General features: G+C 38.1%; 1 protein-coding gene across 1 annotated transcript in view; it reads left to right on the forward strand.

Moving 5' to 3' along the window:
* The window catches only part of LOC127429716 (sortilin-related receptor-like), a 112,424-nt gene that overhangs the window by 67,021 nt on the left and 30,963 nt on the right, over positions 1-14,440 (forward strand). The window contains exons 9-17 of the mRNA XM_051678822.1: positions 1,639-1,831; positions 2,248-2,365; positions 5,500-5,573; positions 5,720-5,808; positions 5,917-6,095; positions 6,447-6,633; positions 11,377-11,505; positions 12,876-12,961; positions 14,174-14,346. Of these exons, the coding sequence (XP_051534782.1) occupies positions 1,639-1,831; positions 2,248-2,365; positions 5,500-5,573; positions 5,720-5,808; positions 5,917-6,095; positions 6,447-6,633; positions 11,377-11,505; positions 12,876-12,961; positions 14,174-14,346 (1,228 nt within the window). The remainder of the gene's footprint in view (positions 1-1,638; positions 1,832-2,247; positions 2,366-5,499; positions 5,574-5,719; positions 5,809-5,916; positions 6,096-6,446; positions 6,634-11,376; positions 11,506-12,875; positions 12,962-14,173; positions 14,347-14,440) is intronic.

Consider the following 14,440-nt stretch of genomic DNA (forward strand, 5'->3'; position numbering starts at 1 on the left):
GACCTAACTTAAAGGGACTTTGACCTAGCACTAACAACAAACCCCAATTCAAAGAGAAGTGATAGTTTGATTTGAATGTTGCAGAAGCACTAACCCTAAGTGTAACCCTAAAATCTGATTGGTTGATGCTGAATGTTGTCCCAGAGCCAACAAGAATGATAATTCTGGAACATGTCCTACATGGCTACATCACGTTAAGCCCCAGTCTTGTGCAGCTCATGGCCTCGTCACCTTGACTTGAACTCCTCTTGGTTTAGTTACGGACATTCATTGGTGCTGCAAATCCATTTTGGCTCAGCACGTCTTTCAACCCATAAGCAGGTTAGGGAGGTCTCATCTCTATAATGCGAGAGCTATGTCTGCACCCACCAGTCCCTCCGCTCACACTGTCAGTAGAAAGCAATCCATCATTCCTACACAGCTTTCTAAGGACGTGCTATTGTTTTACTCTGCGGCAAAGTGGGATCTCACCCGCCGCCAAACCACTGAGCTCAGCACCGGCCGCCTGAGAGAACAGATGCAATTACTGCAGTGCGGAATGCAGATGAGATGTGCTTGGCTCTCATGCCATTGGCATTTTCAAAGAGCACCTCTCATGGCAGATATGAATGCCATATTGAAGTAGGCTGCCCTACAAATCCAAAAGACAGTAACTACAACAACAGTGAAACAGAGAAAAATTGCTTTTTTTGATTGATTATCCAGTAAAATGTGGATTATAAATTAGTCTCACTACGTTTTCTCTGAAGCTGAGCATTGTTAAGCCAAATACCGTATGTCACGGAACAGATCGTAGTCTGAGAGACACCATTTCAGTTTCGACAAAACATGTAATTACTATGTTTTGCTCGATACCAACATTTTGGCGATTTGGTACGAATCCAGCTCCTGATACCTCAGTATCACCTTGGTAACACTAAACTGATGCCTCGATACAAACAGGCGGTAGGTAAACTGTTGAATGTATGTGATAGATTGAAATATACATGAAATCTGCCATGTACAGACATATGAGGCCCTCTTTAGATCAAACAAGGTCATAGACAACTAACTTTCTATTAATAATATATATATATAACGTATGAAAAAATGATCATAACAAGGCGTGTGTCTCAGCATATTTTCCAAATGCTTTTCCCAATAAATTCTTCAGATATTCCAGAAAATAAACACAATACATTTTAACCTAACAAGAACATAACTGTTAACATACTTTGCTCACATGGGCACTCATGAGTAGAAATGTTGATACAGAAAGTCCATCTTGGCAGCAGCTTTTTATAAAATGCAGCCTTTTTTCCTCAGTCTCATATTGTTGTGAGAGCATGCATTATACACAGTGGGTGTTATTCTAGTAATAATAATCAATTATGAAATGTCATGATCAGTTCATTAAATTTTAATTCTCAAACCATGTAATGATTCATTTTTGCACCTCTAAACATTATCTATGCTTTTATGTTCCACGTCAAACTGTCTGAACTGTCAAAGTACGTTTTCGTCAGATATCGAAATTCGCGAAATATTGGTACTGTACCGTTTTTTTGGTATCGCTGTACTTTTTTGTGCCGCACACTGCACAACCCCACATGGAAGCTAATTTAAATGGGTGTGTACTGTATGTTTGTGTATTTGTAGGTACTTTGCCAATGAGCCATTTGCAGATCTCCACCGGGTGGAGGGGCTGAGGGGGGTGTTTGTGGCCACTCTGATCAATGGCTCAGTCACTGAAGACAACATGAGGTCAGTCATCACTTTTGATAAAGGAGGAACCTGGGAACTTCTGCAGCCACCCGCAGCAGACAGCCTGGGAGGAACCATAGACTGCCAGGTATGAGGAGTGTCCATTTTGGTAATTTTGACCACATGAGTAGTCGACAGATTAATCAACCGAGTACTTGGGTGGGTGTTGGATTGGGAAAAGGAGCGACTTCTGTTTGTCCTACATCTGATGCATTTTATCAAGTTGAAATATAGTTGTAATAAGATTAGATAAAGCCTTGTATTATCAACTAAATATTTAAATGTTAAGTGTTATTGTTTGTGTTTTTTCAATCAATTTTGCTTGATTTTTGAACATGAGAGGGCAAGCATGTATTTGTGATGCTGCTTTTTTGTGTTTGCAAAAGCAGGTGTTGCGATTGAGGTGGGAAGTCGTGTTTTTTTTATTTGACGATTTACTTGTGGTGAGCTGTTTTTTAAGACCAATAACATCTTGGCAATCTCTCACCTTTCTCTCTCTCTCAGCTGGACAATGGCTGTTCCCTGCACTTGGCCCAACGGTGGAGTCAACTGCTGAATATTCAGTTGCGCAGGATCCCTATTCTGTCTAAAGAGTCTGCACCTGGTCTCATCATGGCAACAGGTGGGCCACATGACCGACTCTCTGTTCTGCGGTTAAACACTCTCGTATGTGTGTGAGAGAGAGGAAATACGAGCAGGCTTGCACTCTTTCTACTTACTGTTTCTTCCTGTTCTTGTTTCTCTGCTCTTATTAACCAAGATGTGGGTGCGAGAGAGAGAATATGAGTGTCAAAAATTTTACTAGTTTTAGTTTTGTATTTTATTTTGGTTTTCAGTTTAGATTTTTTTTTAAGTTTTTTTTGTTAATTTGAATGGTGTATTAATAGCTTCAATTTAATTTGTATTTTCTGAATTAGTGTAGATTTAGTTAACAGCACCATAAATTGTTCCATCTTCACCATAACAATATTAAGTTTAAGTTCCAAGTTTTATTTCTTAGATTTACAAAAACACAGCTGCAGTGTTTACCAGTTAATTTAAATTATTTAAATTATTCAACCACTTTGGCTTCCTTCACTTTGGATTCAACGGAATGGACTGGATCCACTCCAATAGCACGGTCAGATAGCACTGCACGTTGGATTTGTCAACGCATTTAATTGACCTCAAATGGCCTCAAACAGTCCATTTCAGATTTACCTGTGCCTAAACATCACATACAAAAAGTGAACTTTGGTTGGTTGTTTTTTATGTCGATCATACGCTCCCTTCCTGTCTAATTAGGCAGAATACACTGATAATTAGGCACTGAATTCATGAAACATTATTAAAAATTAAATGATTTTTAACTACTATTTTCATCTTATTTTCTAATATAAGATTAAAGGTAAGAACATTTTATGTTCTCGAAAAAACAGCTTAAGAATGTTCAATGTCCTCATAAAGCACAAACATTTTTCAGAATTTATCATTTATCCTGAGGACTTTCTAAAAAAAAATTCTTAAGCAGATGTTTTGTGAATCCAGCCCCAAAAGTCAATCTTGGGAGATTTTAATTAGTTCAAGCCATTCTGCATTGATTGAAAGTATAATACACATACAGACACAGTTTCAGTTTGGTTTTTATTGTTTTTCAATTCCAGTTTTCAACTTCGGAATACTTTTCGTAACCTGTGTGTGCGTGTAGGTCCCTGTGGATAACACAGTGCATACTTTAATGATAGAGAGCAAATGCGAGTTGTTCATAAGTCTGACTTGAGTTCACCCCTGTACGCCTGGTGGAAAACATTGATTTTCCTCTTTACACAGTTTGGAAGCCACTTCCTCCCTCCTGTATCTTTCACTCTCTCCCTCTCTATGTCTGCCAGCTGCAGCCAGACCTTTAATTAAATGATTATTAGATAATGTGCATGCAGGAAGACGAGAGTCAAAGGAGACTTGTGAAAATGTCTGCCCGCTTTGGCTGCTATCTCTCTGCCGCAGATGTGCTAATTATTTGTTCATCACCCACTGGCTAATTATCACATACAAACACACCCTCACACTCATTGACTTACCCAGCCGAGGGTGACCACGCCACCTCAACATTGTCCTCAAAACGTGTTAAGTGCTTTCTTACTGTGCATATCTCTTTAAAGGACATGCACTCAATTAGCACTCAAAATTAATTAATGGAAAAACATCTGTGTTAATGCAGCAGCAAAATGCATGTCAAAGAGAAAAGGACAACAAGGTTCTAAAATCAGGGCTGTGAAAAGCAAGAGAAGGCGACAGACAGTAAACATGTTTCCGTCTCACAAAGCTGAGATCCTGTCACATTGACAGGATTGAAGAATAAGACAGTAAGTCTTTGCTTCTTGGCATTTGCTCAGATTTCTTCCTCAAAATTTGAGCTTAGATGACCGCAACAGGTAACAATAGTGTTCTTTTTGTGATGGATCTCTATCTGTTATTTTGTCTTATAGCAGAATACTGTCTGGTAGATGATTTCCTCTGAAAATTATTTTAAATGTGTATTTAGATTTTTTGTCTTTGTATTTTAGTGATTGTTGTGCTGCACTGATAGGCCGAACACCGGGGCAGGTGAATGCTCTGACATCGCATTAGGCATATATGTTCTCCCTCCCAGAATATTATCCATAACAAGCTAATTAAACATTAAACATGATTGTCACTAGAGGGCGAAATGACTCTTTCGTATCCGCAGGTCGGAGATGGTGAAACGGGTGTTTTCGACTGTCAGTCATTGATGCTCTATGAGAGTTTGGGGATACTAAAATGGCCGCTCGAACACTTCCGGTGGCTTAAACTCCTGCTGGCAATTTATCATTTCATGAGCGCTCCAGTATATATATATATGTATATATCAGTGCTTTAAACCCTCCAAAAATTGGCTACATCCACTTACATTGTAAGTGCCTCACTGTAACCTCGATTTTTTTTCTTTTTTTTTTTTTTTAAAGAAAAGGAAGGACGAGTCTAAATTAATTTTTGTGGTAATCTGCATTATGCCACAAATGCTGTTGATTGAGCTTAACTTTTATTGAACCCGGAATATTCCTTTAAATATGGTTTATAAATATGTTTAAATCATTTTGAATATATATATAATTAACCAAATTATTTAGATAATTAAAATACATTACATTATTGTGGCAGACGGGTAAAGCATTGATTAGTCAATAAAAAAAGTGGTTTTAGCAGGCAATAAAAGAACCCTGCATTCGGAGCAGCACTTTGTCCAGCTGTTTGAACACAAAAATGCGTCCTCCTCTTGTGCTGTCTGCTGTCATTGTGGTTTGTTGTCTGTAAAGCTGTGCGTTGCCTGTATAGCTGGAGTTGTGCTTACTGCCCCCTGCTGACTGGGACTTGCAAAAACATGAAGGTGAACATTCTTTGTTATGGTCCGGGGACATGATTAATTGCATAATTTTGTTTACATGCTATTTTTAAAATATAATTAAGCGCACTGAATTAACACATTAAATCCTCAGCCCTGAAAATATATATTGAAATATTTTTTGCGTTAAAAATGCTGTGAAAGACATGCCTTGATCATTTTAGCTAGTATTTTTTAGATCTGAATTAAATCATCTACTTGCCTACAATGATATTTTGCTCTAATAAAAAAAACAAAAAAACTCCCTTTTAAGCCATCAAGTTATCGAATATCAAAAAACGCAGAAAAAGATTAGAAATCAAGAGTCAGTATTTTCTCTCTCTCTCTCTCTCTCTCTCTCTGTTTGATCTGCAAAGGATCTGTGGGGAAGAATCTGGCCAACAAGCCCAATGTTTATGTATCCAGCAGTGCTGGGGTCAGGTGGAGAGAGGTGAGGACATACAGTATCACACACTAGAACCATTCAACATGATAATCTTACACAAATATGCTTTGATAGCACTTCTTGTATTCCCAGTCATTTTAAAGGCATAGCAGCATTCACTGTCACATTTAATAGATATTTGTGTTCTCCAGGCCCTGGCTGGTCCTCATTTCTACACCTGGGGAGATCATGGAGGGATCCTGATGGCTATCGCACAGGGCGGCTCTACAAGAACACTCAAGTGAGTCTGTCTAAGGATCTAATGTCAATACAGTTTTAGTAGAAGCTCTCTAAGTATTTTCCAGCATTAGGATGGTACTGATGCGGTGTCTGCCTTTTGCTGGCGCAGGTTCAGTACAAACGAGGGGGAAACCTGGAAAGAGTTCCAGTTCTCTGAGCAGGATGTGTATGTCTACCAGCTGCTGACAGAACCGGGGGAAAAGAGCACCATCTTCACCATTTTCGGGTCTTACGCGGACCAGAAACACAGCTGGCTCATCGTGCAGGTCAATGCCAGTGATGTTCTGGGTGAGACTGAAAAACCTCCACTTGTTTAAATAGGATGTACACAATTGCCCTTTTATCAACACTAAACTAGAAATTAGTTCTTTTCAAAGTGATAGTTCACCCAAAAATTTTACATTCTGTCATTGTTTACTCACCCACATGTTGTTCCAAACCCAAATCACTTACTTTCTGATGCACAACACAAAATGAATATTGTGTCTTTTCAATACAATGGCAAAGGATAGTACCTCACTAAACTTAAAAAAAGGACCCAAAAATATCACAAAAGTAGTCCATGCAGGTCCTGAACCAACACATGCATTTTTAAAAATAAACACTGGAATTATATAATCTGGAATTATATGTACTTAGGTGTGCCATGCTCGGAGGGTGACTATAAACTCTGGTCTCCGTCTGATGAGAGGGGAAATGATTGTCTGTTGGGCAGAGAGATGGTGTACAAGCGCCGCTCACCCCATGCCACCTGCTTCAACGGCGAGGACTTCGACAGGCCTGTAACTCTGTCAAACTGCTCCTGTATGCGTCAGGACTATGAGTGGTATGAGCTGAAATCACCTCCATCTGCATTCTGTTCATATTGCCATGGTGTTCACAGAGGTGTTAATGATTAATCAGCGCTCAATTGTTGTTAATTTAATCGCTTATCGAGTTCAATTTAGAAGCTTATAAAAATACATGCCTTCTTGGCTTGTTTAAATGAAGAGTACTAATCAGGTCTAGGAGTGTTTTTATATAAATAGTAATTATGTTTACTGGAAACAATGCTAGTGTGTTAAAGTACAACATGGCAACAAACACTGTTTATCCATCAGTATCACTGTATCATCCCAACTGATAATCATTTCAGTTATAGTGGTAGTCGGGAGAACATGTAGGTCCGCTCACCAGTATTTTCACTGTGAGTGACCTGTGTACTGTATGTTATACACTGACTGTACTTACATTGTGTGCTATGATTCGGAAGTACATTTTAGTTATACGTTTAAATATATATATATATATATATATATATATATATATATATATATATATATATATATATATATATATATAAGAGATAAGAGGATGTACACTACCAGTCAAAAGTTTTGAAACACTTATTCTTTATTATAATTTTTTTTTTCACATTTTAGGATAATAGTAAAGTCATCAAAACTTTAGAATAACATTAATGGAACTATGAGAATTATGATGTGACTAAACAAAATCCAAAATAAATCAAAACTGTGTTATATTTTAGCATCTTCAAGTAGTCACTCTTTGCCTAGAATTTGCAGACATGTACTCTTGACATTTTCTCAACCAACTTCTTGAGGTATCACCCTGGGATGCTTTTTAAACAGTATTGAAGGAGTTCCCATCTATGTTGGGCACTTATTGGCTGCTTTTCTTTATTATTTGGTCCAAGTCATCAATTTCAAAAACTTTTTAAATTTTTTATAAAATTTTAGTTATAATTAAATTAATATGTTGGCACAATTATATTTTTGTCTAGAAAACTAATTTCAAACATTTAAGCAAACGCCTTCAGATCAAAAGATTTTTAAGATCATGAGAAACATTTCAGTCAAGTGTTTCAAAACTTATGACCGATAGTGTAAGTATATAAAAATATTTTAATATCCATTCTTAAGTTTTATTGGAGAAAGAGTCATCTCTGCATTTTCTAATCATAACATTATTATTAAATATAAATATTAAATTAAATATGATGAAATAAAATTAATAAGGGAATTAAATTAACATGGTCTATTATCTATTAACATTATTATTGAATAATTTATTAAATGTAAGTGTTAAATATTACTAAATCACAATATTATATAATATATTGCTATCTGTCTGTCTGTCTACCTACAGTTGTGCTCAAAAGTTTGCATACCCTTGGAGAATTAATATATGTACCGTTTTTAAAGAAAACATGAGTGAGCAGGCAAAACACATTTCTTTTATTTCTTATGGGATTCATATTCAATTGTAGGTTATAACAGAATGGCACAATCATGAAACAAAACATGGCAACAATGAAAAAAATGAAATGACCCCTGTTCAAAAGTCTGCATACCCTTAGTTAATACTGTGTATTGCCCCATTTAGCATCAATGACAGCATGCAGTCTTTTGTAATAGTTGTCTATGAGGCCCCAAATTCTTGCAAGTGGTATAGCTGCCCATTCGTCTTGGCAAAATGCCTCCAGGTCATGCAAAGTCTTTGATCGTCTTGCATGAACCGCACGTTTGAGATCTCCCCAGAGTGGCTTGACGATGTTAAGGTTAGGAGACTGTGATGGCCACTCCAGAACCTTCACCTTTTTCTGCTGTAACCACTGGATGGTCAGCTTGGCCTTGTGCTTAGGGTCATTGCTGGAAAGTCCAAGAGCGTCCCATGCGCAGCTTTCATGCAGAAGAATGCAAATTGTCTGCCAGTATTTTCTGATAACATGCTGCATTCATCTTGCCATCAATTTTCACAAGATTCCCCGTGCCTTTAGAGCTCACACACCCCCAAAACATCAGTGAGCTACCACCATGCTTCACAGTGGGGATGGTATTATTTTCACTATAGGCCTTGTTGACCCCTCTCCAAACATAGCGCTTATGGTTGTGACCATAAAGCTCTATTTTGGTCTCGTCACTCCAAATTACAGTGTGCCAGAAGCTGTGAGGCGTGTCAAGGTGTTATCGGGCATATTGTAACCGGGCTTGTTTGTGACATTTGCGCAGTAAAGGCTTCTTTCTGGTAACTCGACCATGCAGCTCATTTTTGTTCAAGTATCGTCATATTGTGCTCCTTGAAACAACCACACCGTCTTTTTCCAGAGCAGCCTGTATTTCTCCTGAGGTTACCTGTGGATTTTTCTTTGTATCCCGAACAATTCTTCTGGCAGTTGTGGCTGAAATTTTTCTTGGTCTACCTGACCTTGTCTTGGTATCAAGAGATCCACTTCTTAATAAGTGACTGAACAGTACTGACTGGCATTTTCAAGGCTTTGGATATCTTTTTATATCCTTTTCCATCTTTATAAAGTTCCATTACCTTGTTACGCAGGTCTTTTGACAGTTCTTTTCTGCTCCCCATGGCTCAGTGCATCCAGGTGAGAGCTAACAAACTCATTGACTATTTATACACAGACACTAATTGCAATTTAAAAAGCCACAGGTGTGGGAAATTAACCTTTAATTGCCATTTAAACCTGTGTGTGTCACCTTGTGTGTCTGTAACAAGGCCAAACATTCAAGGGTATGTAAACTTTTGATCAGGGCCATTTGGGTGATTTCTGTTATCATTATGATTTAAAAGGGAGCCAAACAACTATGTGATAATAAATGGCTTCATATGATCACTATCCTTAAAAGACGTCATATTTTCAAAATCAATGCCAAAATTTCACAATTTCTGCCAGGGTATGCAAACCTTTGAGCACAACTGTATCTATCTACAGTTGAAGTCAGAAGTTTACATACTTCTTTAGTTTAATGACTTAAGTTTACATAAGTCATTAAAACTCATTTTTTAACCACTCCACAGATTTCATATTAGCAAACTATAGTTTTGGCTACTTTGTGCATGACACAAGTCATTTTTCCAACAATTGTTTACAGACAGATTGTTTCACTTTTAATTGACTATATCACAATTCCAGTGGCTCAGAAGTTTACATAAACTAAGTTAACTGTGCCTTTAAGCAGCTTGGAAAATTCCAGAAAATGATGTCAGGCCTTTAGGCAATTAGCCAATTAGTTTTGATAGGTGGTGTACTGAACTGGAGGTGTACTTGTGGATGTATTTTAAGGACTATCTTCAAACTCAAAAGTGCCTCTTTGCTTGACATCATGGGAAAATCAAAAGAAATCAGCCAAGACCTCAGAAAAAAAATTGTGGACCTCCACAAGTCTGGTTCATCCTTGGGAGCAATTTCCAAACGCCTGAAGGTACCACGCTCATCTGTACAAACAATAGTACTTGAGTATAAACACCATGGGACCACGCAGCCATCATACCGCTCAGGAAGGAGACGCATTCTGTCTCTTCGAGATTAACGTAGTTTGGTGCGAAAAGTGCAAATCAATCCCAGAACAACAGCAAAGGACCTTGTGAACATGCTGGAGGAAATAGGTAGACATGTATTTATATCCATAGTAAAAATGAGTCCTATATCGACAACCTGAAAGGCTGCTCTGCAAGGAAGAAGCCACTGCTACAAAAACCGCCATAAAGAAGCCAGACTACAGTTTGCAAGTGCACATGGGGACAAAGATCTTACTTTCTGGAGAAATGTCCTCTGGTCTAATGAAACAAAAATTTAACTTTGGCCATAATGACCATCATTATGTTTGGAGGAAAAAGGGTGCGGCTTGCAAGCCAAAGAACACCATCCTAACCGTGAATCATGGGGGTCGCAGCATCATGTTGTGGGGGTGCTTTGCTGCAGGAGGGACTGGTGCAATTCACAAAATAGATGGCATCATGAGGAAGGAAAATTATGTGGTTATATTGAAGCAACATCTCAAGACATCAGCCAGGAAGTTAAAGCTCGTCGCAAATAGGTCTTCCAAATGGACAGTGACCCCAAGCATACCTCCAAAGTTGTGGCAAAATGGCTTAAGAACAACAAAGTCAAGCCCTGACCTCAATCTGATAGAAAAGTTGTGGGCAGAACTGAAAAAGCGTGTGTGAGCAAGGAGATCTACAAACCTGACTAAGTTACACCAGTTTTATCTGGAGGAATGGGCCAAAGTTCCAGTAACTTATTGTGAGAAGTTTGTGGAAGGCTACCCAAAATGTTTGACCCACGTTAAATAATTTAAAAGCAATGCTACCAATACTAACAAAGTGTATGTAAACTTCTGACCCACTGGGAATGAGATGAAAGCTGAAATAAATAATTCTCTCTACTATTATTCTGACATTTCACATTCTTAAAATAAAGTTGTGATCCTAACTGACCTAAGACAGGCAATTCTTTTTTTACAATTAAATGTCAGGATTTGTGAAAAACTGAGTTTAAATGTATTTGGCTAAGGTGTATGTAAACTTATGACTTCAACTCTATCTGTCTCTCTCTCTCTCTCTCTCTCTCTCTCTCTATCTATCTATCTGTCTATCTATCTATCTCGCTCTCTCTTTCTCTCTCTTTCTCTCTCTCTCTGAAGTTTAACATTAAGTAGTTATTGCAATTGGAATAAAAAAAAATAAAAAAAGGCTGCACACTCATGTTATTTGGAACTCTCCATAAATGCACAACACACATAGTTGACTGTATGTTCTTTCTGTTTCCCAGCGATTATGGGTTTAAGCTGAGTGGGGATCTGTCTCTCGAGGTGTGCATGCCTGATCCTGAGTTCTCTGGTAACCTGTACGCCCTTCCAGTGCCCTGTCCCATGGGCACCACGTATCGCCGCAGCAAAGGGTGAGAACAATGTCATCCTTTCCTGCTAGCAACCCCAGCTAATAAAATCCTCCTGGATACACATTGTTAGCCGCCACCATCAGCAGCCCGAGAGCATTATTAGATCTGCCACTGCTGTGTCACCCCACATCGCCCTCTCCTCATTATCTGCAGTCTAAAGGAGAAGATTTATTTAGAACATAGACTGCGGCTTGAACCGAATATAGCTGGATGAGTTTAGATCTCTAGTTCAGTCAGTTGAGATGTGAGCTGGATGAAATGAAGTTAATCACATTTATAGAGAATGATTACTGGGGAAATGGGGAAGTGACGTTAATTACTAATAATACATGATGAATGGAGTTAGCATTCTATATGCAAATAAGTTTGAGACAATCTAGGAATTTCTCACCATAATTTGAAAAAATCTAAAGAGCAAGAAGTACTCCTGAGTCAAAGCAAGAAAGGTCATTATTATATAAAAACAGCATCACCTAGTGTCAACTATTGGTATCACTAAAAACTTTTTCAGCCTGCTTTTAAGTTTTGAGCATTTGAATTGTATTAATTCCATTTCCATCAAACTTAATTGAGTAATCTGTTAAAAATGTACGTTATGAATTCAGAATAAATGTGAAGTGTTTAATTAATACTGAGATGGAGTATGAACTTTAAAAACTTCCTGTTTTAAACAGTGCAGTTTGGTAAAATGCAAAGCAACTGTATATGCTCTGGCATTATTTGAACTCATTTAATAATTGGCAAATTTGTGCATGTTTAAATAAATCAAATTTAACTTTTTTTTTTTTTTTTTTTTTTTAACCTTATCAACTTTTTTTGCAAGTTATTTTTACTAGTCATCCAGAAATGTAGTCAAGTAGTTGGCTTGTCAGTGTTCACCTTAGATAAATTACTCTCCACACATGCAGCGACAGTGGGTTTTTTTTTTTTCTTCAGCGTGTGAATGGAGAGAAATATACCTCTATGTTTCTTGCATTGTCATAAACTGTCAGAACCGTCATGTCTTACTCAGTTTTAGTTTCTGTCAGCCTGTGGGTGACACTTCATAAGTTTTAGAGAGATTCTGAAGACTTTTGGCTTGTATGTGGACACTTTAAATGAACTCAGACGTCAGAGCGTCTCCAAAGTCTGCAACGTACTGTAGTTTGCTCGAGGTTCACTTTTTAAAATTTTTGCATAGTTTTAAATATTTAGTTGTTATACATTATTTTATTGCCAAACAACTACACTGAGACACAGTTTGTGTGCAGGAATTTTCCTCCTGTTGTCCTCCTGATCCTAGTCTACTAAGACCCAGCACGTCATCTAGTGGCAGAACTAACCTTCTAGTTCGACAACCCTTAATGTTATTGTGTTGTCTGGTGCTGTAGATACAGGAAGGTTCCTGGAGACAGCTGCAGTGGAGGAGATGTTGAAGCTCGACTCGATGGAGAAATGCTGCCCTGTCCTGTAGGAGGTAAGAGAACTCCTCCTCTGCTTAAACAGTTTTCCTCTCTGAGCCCTTTTTATACAATACCAGACAAGCCTTAGCAATACAACATGAAATTATGGAGCAATATTTACTAAACGGCTTCAAACTTCTAAAAAGGTCAAACTGAAAGACCAAACTCATGCCATTTGGTTAAGTCAGTGTTGCTGAGTCAGGCGGTCGGGATGCTTGAACAAACTGAACAACATTTTTATAGCACCATAGAGACAAATGGCTTTTTTATAATTGTCTATTCTTTATAAACAGGATAGGAAAAATGATTTTAACATTGAAAATTTTTGGTGCAAAAGTATCAGTAAAATGAATATTATGATGTTAGCTTAACATTTTTCTCGATGGACTGGCATGAACTGTCTGCCGGTTGCACTTTGCTGTAATGCTAAAAGTTTTATTAACCTAGAGCTCAGCCTTAAAATGGCTGTAAGCATAACTCCCCCACTGTGCTGCACTTAAGAGCCATCACTGTCTAGACTGCCTCTTCTCTCTGGCATTTTGGTGCTGAGCCTCTCGACCACGCTTCAGTGGCCGCGTTGATTGGCTCGACTCTGCATCGAGAGAGAAGGCTGAAAGAAAATGGAGTATTAGGCAAGTCTTTTTGACCCAGTGTGGGCAGGAAATGATGTGACTCAAAACAGTGCCTTCTTATTTTTTTTACGATTTGCAATAAAACAGAAGGGATCCGATTAGTCCTGTGAAATGGGTAGCCATTTTTATTTTTATTTTTAATAAGTAACATTAAACCAAAAGAAAACTGAAAGCAAATGGATTATAAGGAAAGCAATGAATTAAAAGTGATTTTATGGCCCACTGATCTCTCTGGGATGAGTATTATTTCACCTCGTAAAGGGAGAGTACATCAAAAAATTTCTGTTTCAGCATCAATTACAGTACTCACCCTCATGTTATTCCAAACCCATGACACTCTCACCTCCATGTAACACAAAAGGAGATGTTTGGCAGAATGTTAACCACAGTCACCATTTACTTTCACTGCATACAATGAAAGTAAATGGTGACAGAGAATGAACATTCTGCCTAACATCTCCTTTTGTGTTCCACAGAAGAAAGACATTTCTGTTGGTTTGGAACAACATGAGGGTGAGTAAATGATGGCAGAGTTTTCATTTTTGAGAAGTGTGATGTGTGTAATTTCTGTCTTGTTTTGCCTTCACTTTATAGAGAGTAATGAGTTTATCCTGTATGCGGTAGAGAGCTCCATCCACCGCTATGATCTGGCCACTGGCACTGACCAGCCACTTCCCCTCTCGGGTCTCCATGAGGCAGTGGCACTGGATTTTGACTATGAGAAGAACTGCTTATACTGGGCTGATATTTCACTAGACACCATACAGGTGACTAAACGTAGTTTGCATGCCTGGTTTTTGTTATTGAAATATTTATGTAATTTCATATATGTAGAGAGGGGTCCAGAAGTCTGAGACCACA

The sequence above is a fragment of the Myxocyprinus asiaticus genome, chromosome 39 (genome assembly GCF_019703515.2).
Source record: "Myxocyprinus asiaticus isolate MX2 ecotype Aquarium Trade chromosome 39, UBuf_Myxa_2, whole genome shotgun sequence".
NCBI lineage: Eukaryota > Metazoa > Chordata > Actinopteri > Cypriniformes > Catostomidae > Myxocyprinus > Myxocyprinus asiaticus.